The sequence below is a fragment of the Armigeres subalbatus genome, chromosome 3, assembly GCF_024139115.2.
Source record: "Armigeres subalbatus isolate Guangzhou_Male chromosome 3, GZ_Asu_2, whole genome shotgun sequence".
NCBI classification, from domain to species: domain Eukaryota; kingdom Metazoa; phylum Arthropoda; class Insecta; order Diptera; family Culicidae; genus Armigeres; species Armigeres subalbatus.
The window spans coordinates 304,551,435-304,570,372 of record NC_085141.1 but is presented as its reverse complement, the minus strand read 5'-3'; the positions used below and the strand labels follow the sequence as shown (position 1 = coordinate 304,570,372).

Genomic DNA, 18,938 nt, shown 5'->3' with positions numbered 1-18,938 from the left:
GGTCGAATGAGAATCTTTTTTTTCGTAATTTGTGGCGGAAAACATCTTTCACTCACCACTCTTTTCTCTTAGAACGAACTCAGAAGAGAAACGAAATACGTACACGCTAACTTTTATCTACTCAGTGACTAAGTAAAATTGTATTGCCCTCTCTTTAATCCCACGGAAATTTTACTAAAAATCAGTCAAAACCAGGACTACTCAAAACTATGAGTAGTCTTGCGAGTAGATCAAGTTTTTACGCCACTGGAAGTGAGCGAAACATGGTTATCACTCATAAGACCTGTTTTTCTTTTCCGAAAAATGATTTCTAAGCAAAAATCTGCGTGAATGAGCATTCTCTTCTTGTGAGAATGAGTGAAAATTACGTTCACTGGATAAGCTGAACACCTACTTAAGAAAGATGCAGAGAACTCTACGATTTGTCATAGGTGCCACGGAAGTTATTGGAATTTTAAGTAACAACAGTACGGATCGTTTTGGTAGAAAACGAAACCAAAATTATGACGATTCAGGAACAACAAGCCTTGGATTAAATGCACGATCTGCAGGATCATGATCTCTGAACTTTTAAATATTTTTCCTCCAAAATACACAGATTTTCCAACTTGCTGTGCGTATTCATGAACGATTTTTTGCTATGGAATTTAATAGGGCATGCATTCTTTAAAATTGAGGGGAGACTTGATTCTCTTTCTATGATATCTACTCAATAAATATAAAAAGAAGTTGTTCAAATTTTGCTTAAAAAACACAGTAAAAAATAGAGTAAATAAGGTTGTCAATCAAAAAAAGAACTCGTCTCAAAACAATCAATTGTTTAGATCTATGAAAATGAAAATAAGCTATAACAATATTACTATACTGCCGTGAATTGCATATTTGTCCCATATTGAATGTATCCGCATACCAGTCCCATTAAGAATTTACATAAGTGTATTGTAAAAAATTCATTTATTTTTCCATTGATTTGAATCGTTTTACATTAACTCATTGAATGAGGAATGACTCTGCAAAATTTCAACCAGATCGCAGAATGTTTGAATTTATTAGATTTTCTAAACTTTTGCATGGAAATTTCGTTTTGAGACTTCATTGGCTATTATCTCAGTATGCGAAAAACCAATATGGGACTGATATGAAAGTACCGGCAGTAATAGCTCTTGGTAAAATAGCGGAGAATTAAGTCGCCCAAGGAATCAAGTCTTCCCACCTTCCCCTACTTTATAAAGTTTAAGCTTTAATACAAAATCGGTATCGGCAGGTCTCCTGCTTGCATGACTGTATACCAATTTATAAATTGTGACGTAAAACACCTTTTACTAGCTATAGCCTGTTCACGTTAAATCTCGGACACCCATCATTTAAAATAATTACAAATCACTGAGACGATCAATTTACATGGCAGCTGAATCTCTTCGCTTTATGTGACCTTTTCAGCATGTTTTCGTTGTCTAAATGGTTAAAATGGCAATAAATCATTTGAACATTATCCAAGTGTCCGACATATAACGTGGACAGGCTTTACTGGTGAAATGCCAATAAGAGCAGCGAGTTAAATGGCTGGCGAAGTTTCTGAGCGATCATTTTTCCAAGATCCGTAATGTCATTTCCGCCATGATCAAAGCATCATCCAACATAGAGCTTTATTTAAAAAAAATCTTAGTCAATAGTTTCAAAATAGTTGAAAATAGTGACTTTTTGCAAGAAAAAGTGACTTTAGTGACTTGAGGTCGAAAAAAGAGACTTTTTAGTGACTTGCCCGAAAAAAGTGACCCGCTACCAGGCCTGCCTCTACGGACACGAAACATGAACAATGCTCGAGGAGGACTTGCAAGCACTCGGAGTATTCGAGAGACGGGTGCTTTGGACCATCTTTGGCGGTGTGCAAGAAGACGGTGTGTGGCGGCGAAGAATGAACCATGAGCTCGCCCAACTCTACGGCGAACCCAGTATCCAGAAGGTAGCTAAAGCCGGAAGGGTACAATGGGCAGGACATGTTGCAAGAATGCCGGACAGCAACCCTGCAAAGATGGTGTTCGCTTCCGATCCGGCAGGTACGAGACGGCGTGGAGCGCAGCGAGCGAGATGGGCAGACCAGGTGCAAAACGACTTGGCGAGCGTGGGGCGTATCCGAGGATGGAGAGATGCGGCCTCGAACCGTGCATTGTGGCGTCAAATTGTTGATTCAGTGTTATCTGTTTAGATGTTAACTAAATAAATGAATGAAATGAAACCTCCTGTCTCGTCGGAGGGCCGTCGTTTAGGTTTGTTTATCGTTCCACCTAACACCAGGACTTGGGCTTGTGCGCTTTGAACGGCGCATGCCCAAGTAACCAAAAGTTCATTTAAGAGTACGTTTTTCGCTTAAGCAGCTCTGTGATCTGCTCTGTGTGAGGGATCGTAAGACCTTGGACATCGTTTATGGTGGGGTGCAGATGGCGGACAGTACGTGGAGTTTCAGGGAGAACAATCCATCGTAAGACTACGGCAGGCATTGTAAGCGTGAGTGAAGCGGACGAACATTGATCTAATTCAATCGTGGCATCCTACGCTAGCGAATGAACAGCTCTGCTCAGATGGATACCAAACAACGCTTATAAGCGATCGTTGCTGCGTAAAGTCGCCCATACGGTATTATGTGCAGATCGGCACCATCTTGCGATACTTGCAGCTTTTTATAAAAGTTCAACAGAGCCCACTGTCCATAGGCAGATACCACAGGACGTACCCCCAGCTAAATACGCAACCCTTAACTTGCGGTCATTTGTCATCGGAAGACTCGTGGAAGCGTGAGTATTGGGACTTGTGAGGACCAGAGTTATGTTGGGCGCTCCTTTCGGATGTCAACTCACCATTTCGTAACCCATCAATAATATTAGACAGGGATTGAATCCAAAAGAGAATGAAAAAGTCTCTCACTAATCATCTCTGTATACATATACGATACCGCGAGAGATTTTTTGATTGATTTTGATTTTTTGGAGGCTATACCTCATGATAAATTTCTTTTAAAAGGCACCAAAACGCGGGGAGCACTGGTTCTGATGATGCATTTCAACTTGTTCTACACAGCTGTGCAGTCCCTAACACAAAATGAGCGAGAACAAAGCGAGAATCATCACTTCTCTGTGGGGGCTGTCTATTCGTTTCAGTTTTTTTGCACTTGTATACTGCCGTTATACGCATAAATGTCCCATGTATATAGGGAATCCCAGCAAACATGGGACAAATATGTGTATGACGACAGTATACAAGTTTGATAAATTTGTTATCAAGGCTTGTTATCATTCGGAACAGTTTTTGCCTTTCTTTTATCGTTGTTCGTTATCTATTGAGAGCGATTTCTGCAAACCCTGATATTGGATGAAAGATATTCTAGTAAGCATTCACCTCTACTGTTGATATCCTTACTACTTCACACGGTATGATGTGCGCTAGCATTTCCTAAGGTTACTCGTATCCGGCTTGCACCATGAGGTGGTAGGGATAGGAGTTGCTTGGTAAGAGACTAAGGGCCATCTCAATGTTTATTTTTATCCCTTCATGTGTACAAAGTATCAATACACTTGCTTTGCATGCTGACTCGTTGATTCCTAATGTTGACAAATTCTACGGGGTCATACATAACTCTACGAAGTTCAGAGAATAAATGGAAGTCATCAGTTAATCCACCTTTCTCAACAAGCCTTTGTTCGGTTAGATAGTGCTTTAAATTGATAATATCAGTCATGTATTTAAACTTACTTACCTCTTATAAATTAAATTTCAATGTATTCATACAAATACTTCCTCGCCAGTTCGAAGTTATTATTACTCCTATAGATACTGCTAAGATTGAAAGCAATTTCAGCTCGCAGATCCAGATAAATGGCATTCTCCTCAATTAGCTGATTCGTAAACTCCAACGCTTTCTTGTAGTGCTCAACCGCCAAGCTGTGCATTCCTAGCTGATGGTACATTCGTCCGATGTTGTAATGGATCTCGTTGGCCAGTTCACCAGGCCTGCCCTTGCGGTACTTTTCCATAAAACCAATCGCCTGGGAAGCAAGTGCCTGCTTCTTGTTGGAGAACTTTTGGCACGCAATCTGCGTCAACGTTACGCCAATCAGCATTGCGTGGATGGGGTCCCCGGTTTTCATGTACACCTTGCTGTAGTCGTTCAGGGCGTACTTGTAGGTTCCCGCATTAAGGTGGTAGTTGGCTTGCAGGACTCGGACATTGGGGTCCACTGCGGTTCGTTCAAACAGTCGCATGAGATAACGGTTATAACGGATGTCTCCTGTTACCAGAATGACCAGGTTAAACAGATTCCACAGGCGAGGCTTGTTTAGGTTTTCTTCCTTATTGACTCGTTCTCGAATAAGATTATAGGCAAACATCGGATCCCGATTGTACAAGCAACCAAGGAGGGCCAATACTTGGAGCTCATATTTATATACTTGAAATCGCTTGGCGGTGCACAGAGTGAAAACAAGCTTTTGAAAGAAGGCGTAGTTCTTGATGTAATCGGCTGCCTGGAGAAGGCTCATAACCAACTCCCATTCCATCTCCACCGATGGCTCGTTTTCCGAGCGGGAAAATTCCGGAAAATGTTCTTCGGTAGTATCCTGCCGCGAATGTTTGATATCGGCAATGGTTTTCAGCATTTCGAAGTAACGTGGCACCGAGATGGCTGCACCCATTTCCAGACGGCTCCTTAGCGGGACGCAATGGCGCATCAACAGCATAAAACCAGATGACAGAAATTCATCGTATCGTCCGACCTCTTCCAGCATTAGGCAACGCTCGTACAGCAGCTCAGCGTCTAGGATTTCACTCTCGGGATCCTGCTCGAGTGCCTCCAATGCTTCATCGTATTTGCCCTGCTGTTTGAGAAGCGCTGATAAGGTCAGACGAGCGTCCAAATGTTGTGCTAGCGAAACAACCTGCGGATTGAGATTATTAATCAAATTGTTGGGCACATTGCTTTATTGACTGAAAAATTCGTAAAACATCAACTGTAAGACAAGATTAGGATCTTTAAATACGATATTACGAGTTTGGCAATGATTTAGTCGCCTTACCTTTTTATAAGCAATGATAGCCTCATTATAGTTGCCGATCGCCCGCAAACAATCTGCATAGCGCAACCAAACGGCCGCCAGCGAAAAATTTTCACTTTTGATCAACGGGACCAAAAGCTTCAACGCATAATGATAGTGCAGCTCTTTCATCATCGATTCCGCAACATCCAGATAACAATCCCCAGCCTCCTCCACATTGATGTTGGAAAATATGTTCTCCACAATCATGTCAAACAGGTGTTCGCATTTCAGGTGCACCAGGACCACCGCCAATTTTGTACGGAAATCCAGAACCATGTTATTCGGAATGACCACAGTATAAATCGCTCTGTTAGCATTGGAATTACTTTCTTCTCCCTCGTTAACCATCTCATGAACCTCTACGTTTGTATGCGCCATTAGAACGTCCAAAGCCCTTCGATAGTACCCGGTTGTGATCAGTAACTCCAACAAGAGATTGATGTCTTCCACACTGAACAACTCCGGAACTGTTCCATAAGCACGATCCATGGCGTCCATAGCTGCAGCCAAATTGCTCTCCTCATGAAACTTCTTGGCCAGCCTCTTGGCTGTTTCCACCAGAAACTCTCCCCGCTCCTTTGGAATGTACGGCAGCATGGCAAAGTAGCACTTGAAAGCCTGCTTCTCTTCGCCCTTCTTCTCCAACAACTGAACACGTTTCATTCGCAGATCGAAATTCTTCGGATCTGATTTGATGGCTCGGGCGTAGCACATCAACGCCTGGCTTAAATTACCTCGCTCCTCGGATATTTCCGCAATGCGAACCCACTGTTCGACGTCTGAGGGATTCAGATGGGCCGCAATCAACGAAAACTGTACGAACTTTTCCGGATCTTCCGTTTCGTATATTTGAGCTAACGTGACGAACGGCTCGTGCGCTAACGGCATTTGCCGCACAATCTCCAAACATAACTTTTTAGCCATCTCCGTGTCTCCACGGGCATAGCAAAGATTGGCTTGTCCCATCAATCCCTGCAAAGCGGGGGGTAAAAATCTTCGGTGTCGTTTCATCGAAGTCTTGCCGTCGACCTTAACGGTAGTAGGACCTAAAAAATAAAAATTAAATATCATTTCGAGCGATCCGAAAATCCTCTGAAACGCAAGAAATCCCTACCTTGTAAATTTCCTCTCAACGCATCCTTCCGCTGAACTTTCAAATCTTTTTCGAATCGCGAAGACTTTTTGGCCGACTTCCGCCGTGCCGCCAATTCTTCTTCCTCCAAGTCTATTTCTCCGCCCTGCTGCATACGGGCCTGATATTCGGCATAGCTGATCTCACCGGCGACAAACTTCTTTATCAAGATTTCGTTCTGCTGCGGGTTTTCATCATCCGTTTCCGACTCTGAGGGAGCTGACGATGTGGATGCGACCGTGGATCTGCGTGTTCTCCGGGGCCGCGGCGGAAATATGATGGAAGCACCCGGTTCACCCGGCAGGGGAATTGCATTGGCTTCCACGAATTGGGATAGTTCCTGCGGGTCCAGCTGTAACTCGTCCAGCTCTTCAACGACGACACTTTCCGCCTCGGACTGATCGGCGGCAGATGACATTGTTTATGGGAAACTCGTAAACTTTTTAAAAGCGTAATCTGCGGGGAAGATTAACTTGTTTTGTGATAACTTGATGCACTTGATGAGATTTCTATATGACATATCTAATAATATTTATGTTTTTGTTTAATGTTTTTGTGCATCTCCGACATAATCCCTGTGGGCTTGAAATCTCGTGTGTTGGATTGCGTTACGAAAATAATATAATATACAGACGTAATAATATAACAGACCCGTTATGTGATACTTTCTACTGAAAATCACTAATAGGGTAGCTGTCCTATTTTGGACCCCTAGAGGCTGAGGAAGTGCATCCCGATATCCCGCATAAATCCAAACGATAGCCGAACCATTATTGGTCATCACACACGCGCATTCCAGTTCAAGACAGCAGCACGTACGGACGTGTTTTTTGCTCGCGCATTTTTTCCAAGTGTTTTTTCTCGTTCGTTCGCTGTTTACGTTTTCGCTTCGTCGCGTTGGCGTTATTTTCTCCCGGACCCGTCATGGGAGACTCGGTGGCCGATTCGGTCGCTGGAAAAGTGCCTAAGCGCACTGCTCATGGAGGCGCGGGTAACCCCTCCAAGCAGCTTTTGCAGAGCAACGTGTTCTCGCCGTTGCCGCTTGATGACGCCGGCAATCCGCCGAAAAAGAGGAAGAAGCAGCAATCGCAGCTGCCGCAGGTGCAACCGGAGCGGAAGGAGAAGTACCCGCCCGTGTTTGTGAAGGGCGATCCGCCGGATTTACGCCCAAAAATTCGCCAGCTGATCGCTAAGGGGCTGAAATGTACTTTTCGGCTCTGCAGCGAGGGCGTGAAAGTGATGCCGGCCAACAGGGACCATCATCAATCCGTCGTGGAGTTCCTCGAGGTCCACAAGTATGAGTACTACACTCATGACCACCCCGGCACGAAGCCGCTCAAGGCTTTGCTGCGAGGACTTCACGACATGAAGAAGGAAGAGCTCCAAGCAGAGCTTGAAAGTTGCGGACTGAAGCCAGTAGCAGTGCACAAGATCGCTCGTCACGACAAGGCGAGGAGATATCGCGACCAGCTTTACTTGATCCATCTGGAGCATGGCTCCACTACCTGGAAGGACCTGAAGCTGGTCGGCGTTATAAATTACACCGTCGTTGACTGGGAGCGATATCGGCCAGTGCACCGCGATGTCACGCAATGCACCAACTGCTTCAATTTCGGGCACGGCACCAGGAACTGCCGCATGAAGCCGCGCTGCAACAAGTGTGGCGAACCCCATCCGACTGACGAGTGCGACAAAATGGAGGTGGCCGATCCCAAGTGCGCCAACTGTGGCGACAAACATCGGGCCACCACACAGGGCTGCCCAAAGCGAGCTGAGTTCCTGGAAATCCGGAAGAAGGCTTCCACCAGGACCATGCCGAAGAAGAACCGTGTTCCTGTAATCAACGAGGTGAACTTTCCAGCCATCCCGGCTCCTCGCACTCAGAAAAAACTGCATATTGCTTATAAATGTCTTGCACTTGAAATTGGATCAGTTGGTTTTGCTTTTACATAATATGTGCGGTGCTTATAAAATCTTGTCGATTCAGTCATCATGAATTTTATGTGCAAACGTATTACCTCCTATGATGAATGCACATACAAATCAATGAGATTGAATCAATTCAATTTTATTAGTTTTGCTAATATATTCTAAACGCATTGCTGAGGCAGAACAAAACAAACATGAATAATAATGTCGTTTTTGTTTTTTGTTGTTGCGGAGTCATTTTATTATCTCAACCTAATTTTTAAAATGCACAGTAGAAAGAAAATGTAAAAGTAATTAAATATTCAAGATACAGGAATTCTTATAGCACTTCAGTATGTGCAAAAACGATCCGAATCATTCTTGTTTCATCGAACAGATCCGGATCGAAACTTCGGATGTGCTCCCAAAGAAATCTTACGTAAGCCGTTGTTCGATTGTAGCTTATTTCCAATCACTCTCGGTCGGTTCCATCAGATCCTTGTTCAAAGATTCGAACTCGAAGACCACAGGAAAAGGGGCTGATAACCAATTCGATGAAGCACATGCTGGATTCTTCAAGATGAGGTCAAATCAGGGTCAAATCCGTAGAGGAAATAGAATGTTGTTGCCGACGTATCTAGAAAAAATACGTATGATTCCGCCGCATATACTAAGCAGGATTAACACATTCTGATATCTAAGCTACTTGAATTTACCTTTGAATCCGATTCTCCAAAACTAAATTTTGCTCTCGAATTGTATATGATCTACCATGAACTTCTGTCCGCAAAGTATCTTTTTTCCCTCAAATTTTCTTTTGTTGTTCTGTGTCGTATGCCATTAGCTTGTTATTACATTTTATGTGCAACAGCTTATAGAACTCGCTTTGAAACCATTGCACATAAAATGTATTACAAAAGATCATGTGTTTAAATAGTTTCGTACTTAACTTGCATTAAACGCATTTGAAATAAGAATTCTGCCCTCTTGATGGCTTCTATGCGAGTTTTGCACATAAATTTTATCACGCGAATAATTTGAGTGCGTCGTGTGATTCCAATACTCCCACCGCTACAGCCGCACAAGCGACTGGCAGCGGCAGCTGCATCGGTCCAAGCTCCAACATCGTCGGCACCATCCACCAGCGAATGGCCCCCGCTCCCTCCTCCTGGGTTCCATAGGCAGTCGGAGAACGAAGCCGTCCCACCGGAAGAATCTGCTCCGCTGTACACTCCGGAGCAACTGATGCCGATCTTCGCGCAGCTCGCCACTCGGCTGCGCGGCTGCAAAACCCGCTTCGACCAGGTCTTCACTCTTGGCATGTTCATCATCGAAAATGGCTGCTAGGGTGGGCCTGGTCAACTGGAACGCTTGCTCGCTCAAGAGCAAAATAATTGAGCTGAAGGATTTCCTTGAGGAGAAGGAAATAGACGTGGCATTCATCACCGAAACGCACCTAAAACCGGAGGTGAACATCAACATCCCGGGCTTCCGCATCGTGCGACTCGACCGGCCGACCAGGGGAGGTGGTGTGGCCATCGCTCTTCGCTACAACATCAACTGTCGTCTGCTTCCAAGCTTCCAGCTCAGTGTCATCGAGGCCATCGGTGTCGAAATCACCACTTCGGTCGGCACAATCGCGCTCATCGTGGCGTACTGTCCAACACAAGCCAAAGCCGGCGATGGATCATCGGCTGCCCTTCGGAGGGACATCGTCAAGCTGACGCGGAGGCAAGGCCAGTATATCATTGCCGGCGACTTGAATGCCAAACATCAAGCCTGGGGCAACAGTCGCGGCAATCGAAACGGCACCATCTGGAGCAACGACATGGAGGAAGGCCACTACACGATCTTGAGCCCGGATTCCCCCCTCGACTGAGTCGGTCCGGTGCCCACGCAACGCTCGACCTCTACATAACAAACCTGAGTGACCACGTCTCGCAGCCGGTTGTATACCAGGAGCTCAGTTCGGATCACTATCCGGTGGTGGCGGAACTGGGCTCCTCGGTCAATCGGCACCAGCAGTTACGGAGGAACTACCACCGAGTGAACTGGCAGCGGTTCCAGCAGTGCGTCGATAACACCGTCGATTACGAGGTGCGTCCGGAGACGCCGGAAAGTATCGATCGCCAGTTGTGCGCCATCCAAGAGGCAATCTCGGTGGCCAGAGAGCAGCATGTCCCGACGGCTCGGCAGGTAAGCAACTCCTTAAACATCGATACACTCACCAAAGATTTGATTCGATTGCGGAAGGTCACTCGCAAGCAGTTTCAGCGTACTGAGCTTAAGGCACGCTGCAATCGAATAACAAAAATTATCAAGGCCAGAATGGTGGACCTCAAAAATAACGACTTCTCGAATAAGATCAGCACTCTCCCAGATTATGCTAAGCCGTTCTGGAAAATGACCAAAATTCTAAAATCCAAGCCTCGGCCCTGTAACGGTCATATCGAATATGCAAGAGATCTGCTAGTTGGCACTCCCTCGCCTGATAAACCACTACATACTAACACACAGCTGACTATACTCCATTGCGCAGTGACGTCACGCACGACTTTTGACAGGAACTGGTCCTGTTGTTTACAGACGATTACATTTTAATTTTGAGATACATCTATCATTCTTTGGAATATCTGATAGATAATTACCTAAACTTATCGATAATTATCTGTATTTAAAAGGGAAATGTACGGAATGTCTTCAACATCCTGAAATTTGCAGATTTAATTTGGATCAAAAAAATACTAAGTCCGAAACGTAAACAACAGGACCAGTACCTGTCAAAATTGTGAGGTTAGGTTTGCCGCGCGCAATGACCTATACAAGATACTGCACACGGGACACAGGGTCAGTCTGATCTTGGACAGCGAGCAGTGCAGACGCGATGAGGAGACACGCATTGGCCTGGGTAATTGACCATTCGGCTGATCGATTTGGCGGACTGTTACAATGGCGACGAGGATGAAAAAAAACGGTAAGAAAAAAATGCGAAACGCGGAGGAATAGAGCAACTCGGTGGAGATGACACATTGATAAAATGGTGGGATAGTAATGAAAGAAACGAATTTGAATGGACAATGAAAAGAAGATTGAAAGGAAAGGCTGGTTTTTACTGATGATTTGCGCGGAGTGACGCTTCCATTTTTGCAGAGTAATGATGGAATGGCGGTGCGGAGAAGAGGAGAAAATATGTGTGATGGAGTTGGAGATGGAAGTGATGGCACGGCTGGTTGAAGGTGGCTAATGGTTTGTTTGTGGAATTGATTGATGACTCGTGTTGGTTTTCTTATTTATCTGTTAGAAAATGTGTGGCTTCGTGCTCTAGTAATTAATGTCTAAGCATTGATGATTGATGCTTCGTGCAATAATGATGAGTGCTCCGTGCAATAATGATGAGTGCTTCGTGCAATAATGATGAGTGCTTCGTGCAATAATGATAAGTGATTTGTATGTACAATAGAGAGGGATGCTTCGTGCAGAGGTTATAGAGACGTCGTTCATTTTTGAAGGATTTTTCATGAAATGATGATGTGCATTGTGATGCTTGGTGGAATTATGATGATTGCTTTGTGCAATAGAAAATGATGCTTCGTGCAATATAGAGGCAATATAGCGATGGAGAATGGGCGAGATGCGAGGCGGCTATGTCCCAGTGGGGATGTAATGCCAATGGATTAGAAAAAAAGAAGCGATGGATGCTGCGTGGATTGAATGATGCTTGGTGCAATAGCAGTGAATGCTTCATGCTGTGATAATGGTGGCTTCGTAGAACAACAATGAGTGCTTCATTCGAAAATAATGAATACTTGTTCTATTTATGGTTGATGTTTTGGGCAGAGATGACAGTTACTTCATTCAATATCAATGGTTGTTAAGATGTTAAGTGACATTTCATCAATAGCAATGGATGCCTTTATGCTATATAAATATTTAGAATTGTTGTGATACACGGATCTTTGTTAATGTTGGATTGCGTATTGGATATTTGACGATTGCTATTTAATTGTTGATTGTTATGTGATAGGAATGAGAGATGTTCTTAGTTTGCGTTTCAGTTCTTGGACTACCTACGTTGGTGGAGCTTAAATGTTTTTGTTGTGTAATGCAAAGTGGGATCATGCTTTGAAGGTTTGGAAAATGCTTAGCGCAGATATATTGTTGTTATCATAATTTCTTTATTATGTGAGATTCTTTCCAGCTTCGTGAAAGGAACCGTTTGTGAGAAATGACGAGAAATTCATAGCATTGATAATGGAAGACATGCAAAGCTGTATTTCGTATAAAGGTAACGGATCCTACGATTGACGCAATTTAGATTGTCCCTTTCTACAATGTGTGAAACTGGCCAAGTGTTCTGCTTAGTATAATAGCGGTTCATGAGTGGACTACGTTGGTGAAGCTTAATATAATAGAGATTTATGATTAGACTACGTTTGCGAAGCTTCGTCTGGATTTTGTTGAACTTGTGCTTGCTATAGAAGTTTTTCAGCAACGCTAAAAAAACGAGGTGATGATATTTCAGTTGTAGAATGCGGTGGCAGTATGAAAGAGGAATTATCATGGATGGATTTTTGTGACGGGGGCAAAGCAATTCAAGTTGATAGAACGACGTTGTTTCCTGTATTTCTGACTCGGGTATGGGGATGAAGTTGTTCAAGATTCGAGTACCAAATTGAAGTTCTGTATTAGGTTGCAGTGCATGTGTTTCGTGGGTTGGAGTGTCCCAAGCAAAATGAGTATTTTATATATCAGCTTTGTTACTCATATACAGCCATGTGATGTGTGACTAATGACCATATCTGATCACACATGAGCTGCTCCTACTAGTTTGATCTGTGATTTGCTTTGGATTACAACCTACTAAATGGACACATCTCGATGCTTTGATTGGTTTTGATTCTAATTATTCAGAAGTAGTAGACGAGTAGAAGGTGTGTGGCTATGATATTATTATTATAACAAATATTCACAGGTCTTCGCAGGGTGTGCGTATGTATGGAACACGCCACTTATGTTGGATGTTATGCGTGTCTAGACGAGCTTTTCAAAGAATTAAGGAAAGACCTTGGTATAATGAATATAAAGCAGAAAAAATGTAGAACAGATGTGCTACGACAGCAAAGTTTTGGGGTTTTAGGAGACTGCTTGTCCCTTGTGTATCTTTGTGTGAAGATGTCTATAATAGTCAATAGTGTTTTTGATGCCAGAGTGTTTGGAATTTGTGGCATTCTGTAGCGGTGGCTACAGGTGTATTGCATTTTGTGCATATGTACCTCGATATGTACGCTGTAATTCAGGAAATGTGAAGATGAGAAATAATGAACAGGTTTCACAGTGTTTTTTCAGAGTGTGTTTTCGAAAGGAAATCTCTTCATTATGAAGATGACCAAGATTTTTTATTGACTCAAATAACGGATGTATAGACTGATTTCTGGAGAGCTCTAGATGACAGTTGTTGAGTTGAAAATCTTACTCGTTAAGAGGTTGTAGACAGAAGAAAAAGAAAGTTTTGAGTATAAACTGGAAAAGTAAAGTTGAAGATTATTGTACTAGTGAACTTATATGAGAAACACGATTTAACTCGTGAATGGATTGTCCGATTTTCGGGATTTTCTGGCTCATCGGTTCGTTTCGTTCGGGATTCGTGGTGAATTGTTAAAATACGGCTTAGGGTCGGTTGTTTAATAAAATTAGATAAATCACATGGGTGTTGATCTGGAGTACTGTGTTGTAAGTGGTTCAGTTTGTGATGTTTGAACAACAACCCCCCAGGGCCGAGTGCTGTTCTTTAATCATTTCTAGTTCTGAGTTCTGATTTGTCTTCTGTGTGATGTGGACGTAGAAGTGCCGGTGCACTCGGATGAAAAATATATATGTGTGTACTTGTGTGTTTACTTGTGAAGGCGGGGTTGCCTTGAGGATTACTGAATTTGTTCTCAGCGGATCTGGGAGGTGTTCAGGTTGGACAATTTCGCGGCTTGAGGGTGTTATCGTGTTGGTCTCATTATGTGTGGGTGTGGGAGTGGAGACTTTGCAGTTGAGATCTATGGAAGTGCTTAGCAGTTAGCACTGGGATGTGAACGGATGTATTCCGGCGGACGGTGTGGTGCAAGGGAGGGAGAGCTTCGGGTAAACGAGTTGAGGTGGACTAGATGGATGGATTCATTGGCGATTCACTACATAGAGTACAGTCCAGAGATCCGACATCTTAAATGATAAGGTGTGTTTCAAACATTGACTGTTTTTGGCAACGATCTACGTAAGAAATTCTGCGCCAGTCCGGTGAGACATATGCGTGTTCATGTGGTCGAGAACATGGAAGTCCTTCAATAGATAACGATGGAGAGGGTCATGCAAACACTGAGTCCACTAGTTGGAGCGGCATTGGAAGGAGAAGTAAGGTTGTGGAAGGATGATGGGTTCCTTGTAGATTTCTTCGACAATGATTTGTGCGCATTTATATGCATAAATTATTGGTAATAAGATTCCCTTAATTGATTGATCCTAAGTTCTTAGGAAAACGATATGATATAAATCAGCTATGTTAATTGGTCTGTTAAAAAACTGAAGAATAGCCATGTTGTGTCATATTAGAAATAGATAGTGCATAATAACATGGACATGTATTGTCGAAAACATTAACATGCCTGTTGCACTTTAACGCTTGATAGAATCGCTATTCCTACGATGTTTCTGGTGTCTTTTTTTGAATAAATGTTTTCATGAAAATGGAATATGCATAGTAGTAAAGTTGAGCCATGTTACTTTATATTTGATCTGAAAATAATAATTGTAACGAGGTTACAAGTTTATTGAAAGATTCTAAAAAAAGGGAGGGATGTAACGGTCATATCGAATATGCAAGAGATCTGCTAGTTGGCACTCCCTCGCCTGATAAACCACTACATACTAACACACAGCTGACTATACAAGATACTGCACACGGGACACAGGGTCAGTCTGATCTTGGACAGCGAGCAGTGCAGACGCGATGAGGAGACACGCATTGGCCTGGGTAATTGACCATTCGGCTGATCGATTTGGCGGACTGTTACAGGCCCATTCCACCTTTGATCCCACTAGACAATAATGGCTCTAAGAATCGCTTGATAACTCTTGCAGAGAAGGTCGCTGAAATAGGTCGTCACTTCGTCAGCTCACACAATCTTGAGCAGAACATCGTCAGTCCACACGAAGCAGCCGTCAACGAGCATGCTAACAACATCCATTTGATTCCCAACGACTTCTCGGAGGAGTTGGAAATCTCAGCTGACGAATTGACGGCCTATATCAAATCGTCGAAAAACATGAAGGCCCCAGGCTTCAACAGCATCCTGAATCTCGAGCTCAAACACATGAGTGCTCCGTTCTTTGAGCACCTCTCGCTGATCTTTAATCAGTGTCTCCGGCTCAGCTACTTCCCATCGTCCTGGAAGTCAGCGAAAGTCATCCCCATCCGCAAGCCTGGGAAGGATCCTTCCTCCCCCAAAAGTTATCGACCCATCAGCCTTCTCTCAGGGTTATCCAAGCTATTCGAAAAAGCTATTCATCATCGGTTACTTGAGTCTGCTGAAAATCTCAACCAGGGCTGACAATAGTCATTCTCGTCGTATGAAGAAAGCGAAAAAAATTTAGTCTTCGTCATAACATTGCACGACGCAACACCTATTCGTTTTCTTCGCGCCGCATGCGTACCACGACGATAGTCGCGCAGCCAAAAGTTATGACGATTTTCGTCGTCACTTCTTCACACAATTGATTGCACGTCATTATAGACGGACTGGTTAAAAACATAATAGCGTCTCAAATAAACAAATAGTAGGAAATTTGGTAACATAAATGTATCGATAATATTCATAACGCTTTCATACGTTGCTTCAAATTCATTATTACAAAGAATTAGTAAAAATCTTCGCATGGCAGCTGCCGCTTGAAGAATAACGGTATGAAGTCTTCGTTCTTCGATGTCGTCAGGACGATTTGGTTACATGACGAAAGCTAACGTCGTGCGCGTCATTGACGATGTGTAGAGTAGGAGTGAAGACAATGCAACTCGTCGCTACTGTGGCATTTCGTGCTATGACGATGACGATTTTCAGCCCTGATCTCAACATCTTGCTCGAGGAACAGTTTGGTTTCCGACGCGGTCGGTCAACTGTACACCAACTGACCCGAGTTACCAACGTCCTCAGACGGAACAAGTTTGTCTCGAAAACATCCGCCATGGCCTTACTCGATGTCGAGAAGGCATTTGACAATGTATGGCATGATGGCCTGGTGTACAAACTACAACGCTACAATCTGCCCAGCTACCTGGTGAAAATCATCAACAATTACCTGTCGGCAAGGACATTCCGGGTCTCAATCAGCGGAGCGAGTTCCAATGCGCACAACATCGTCGCAGGCGTCCCCCAGGGCAGTATCCTCGGGCCCCTGCTTTTCAATCTGTTCACCTCCGACATGCCAGAACCTCCAGAAGGCGGCATTCTGTCTCTGTTCACAGATGACACATCCATCGTCTACAACGGTAGAGTGATCAGAGCGCTAGTGGCAAAACTCCAAAGAGGCGTGGATGCCCTGACAGAGTACCTCACCAGCTGGAAGATCTGTATCAACGCGGCGAAGACCCAGGTCATCATTTTCCCCCACTCCAAATCCCCTAAACTTGTTCCGCCTGGGGACTGTAAAATCATCCTCAATGGCACGACTGTGGAATGGGCCAATGAGGCCGACTACCTTGGCTTGACCCTCGACAGCAAACTTATTTTCAGGCAACAGGTTGACAAAACGGTGACAAAGTGTAACGTCTTGTTGAAACTACTGTACCCTTTGATCAACCGCCGGTCGTCATTGTCCCTGAAAAATAAGCTTGCTGTCTACAAGCAAATCATCCTCCCTGTGATCGAATATGGCATGCCGGTCTGGGAGAGCTGCGCTAAAACCCACCACCTCAAACTTCAACGGGTCCAAAACAAATTCCTGAGGATGATCCTCAACACCCCTCCCAGGACAAGAACATCCCAGGTCCACCGTCTGACCGGAATAAAAACCTTACATGAACGCTTTGGTGAGTGTAAAGAAAAGTTTAGGGTCCGTTGCTTGCACTCGGACCAAGAAGCGCTTAGGGCGCTACACTGCCAGAAATATCTATATAAGATATATGTGTCGCCGTTATAAATGTTTGCAATAGCTTCACCCTAATATAATCGATATAGAACCACACATAAATTAAATAATTGCTAATTCGAGACCACACATAAAGTTTATTTGGATATATATTTTATTAGTAGTTCGCGTGGAGAATGGTTATGTGTGCGCTGATATACATCATAAATTAAATCTATGGATTTTTGCCAATAAATATGTGTGGATTATTAGTAGTGTAGTTCCAATCTAGGTTATCAAATTTTTATTGTAAATATTAGTGTACATAGTAGTTAGGTTATCAAATTTTCAAAAACACACTAGCGCCTCCTGAAGGCCGTCATGATACATTATATTTTAAAAATTAAGTAAAAACATAATAATAATAATAATAACAATAATTGAAATTGAAGTTGGAGGGCCAAGCCGGCCGATCACTGTACATGTTAAAAATGATTGTAGAACAAAAAATGTTTTAAATAAAGAAGAATTTTACTACTACTACTTACTAACCATTATTGGAACGGTATACGTTCCAGATTGAACCATAATGATAATGGTACTTAACCATTACCGTACTGTAGTCTGATAACGTTTTGATCATAGTGACTATGGTTTTCGTAGACCGGACTGTATGAGCAACGGGTTGTTAAGAATGTTAACCGTAAAAGAAAACGATTTTCTTCATACATTTTTGGAGGAAAGATTGTATCAGTACTATATTGATTATGGTTCGTAGACCGTAAACTTCATTTATTAAGGTTGAGATAATTGTTTTACCATAAATATGTATTGTTCGAAGAACTTAATGTTAATGTTAATGGAGAACTTAATGTTAATCGAAGAACTTAATGTTAATATTAACTACGTCCATGATATATTTGTAACTGTACGAAGAACGGTAAATTTGCATGCGGGATATGCTTATATCTATTGAAATACAGGTTATGGGCGGTAATGACACCATTTCAAAGATGAAAGTATAGAAATTCGAAATGAACATGTCATATATTTATGTGATTTTGAAACATTTTAGATTTCTCGAATAAATATACTTGCATTTGGTCTTCTTCCACACCTTCTACACGGAGAAAAAAATTTGGTAAAGACAACCAATTTTCAGTTTGAATCAACCAAAATTCTAGTTTGATATTTGCCCAAACAAAATTTAGTTTGAGTTTACCATGGACGTTGGTTGAAACTAACTAAAATATTGCAATGTTTGTTTAGGTAAAAACAACAAATATATGGTTGAAATAACTAATTATTTTGTTGTTCCATTTTGACAGCTGTTCGATCAAATTGAAATATTGGTTGTTTCAAACAAACAAAAAAGTTAATTTCAAACAAATTCCAGTTTGAAACAATGGGACATATTTGCTTGATTTAGCCTATTATTTTGTTGTTTTTACTGGATAAATAATCAATTGCTCTTCTTATTCTTCTTTTTAATGAAAGAACTAGAAAATAATTTGAAGTCATTTTATTTCAGAAATATTCATTTCAAATATGGAGGATTCAATTTATTTGATTACACAAATTGCCATCGTTTAGCTGGATATTTTCCATAAAGCTCCCGTAAAGGTGAAGCAGGTAGTCAGCAGCATTCCGTGATAATTGGTATTCTCCCATGACGAATTCTGACAAAAACACATATATGAAAAAAT

The 18,938-nt window shown here is 42.7% G+C and overlaps 1 protein-coding gene across 1 annotated transcript; it reads right to left on the bottom strand.

Moving 5' to 3' along the window:
- Nucleotides 1-3,710: 3,710 nt before the first annotated feature.
- On the bottom strand, nt 3,711-6,742 carry LOC134220593 (general transcription factor 3C polypeptide 3-like). The gene is made up of 3 exons (XM_062699684.1): nt 6,202-6,742; nt 5,067-6,133; nt 3,711-4,928 (listed from the first exon to the last, which is right to left on the bottom strand). The coding sequence occupies exons 1-3, from the start codon at nt 6,635-6,637 to the stop codon at nt 3,762-3,764; spliced, it is 2,670 nt and encodes an 889-aa protein (XP_062555668.1). The 5' UTR covers nt 6,638-6,742; the 3' UTR covers nt 3,711-3,761.
- Nucleotides 6,743-18,938: the final 12,196 nt, after the last annotated feature.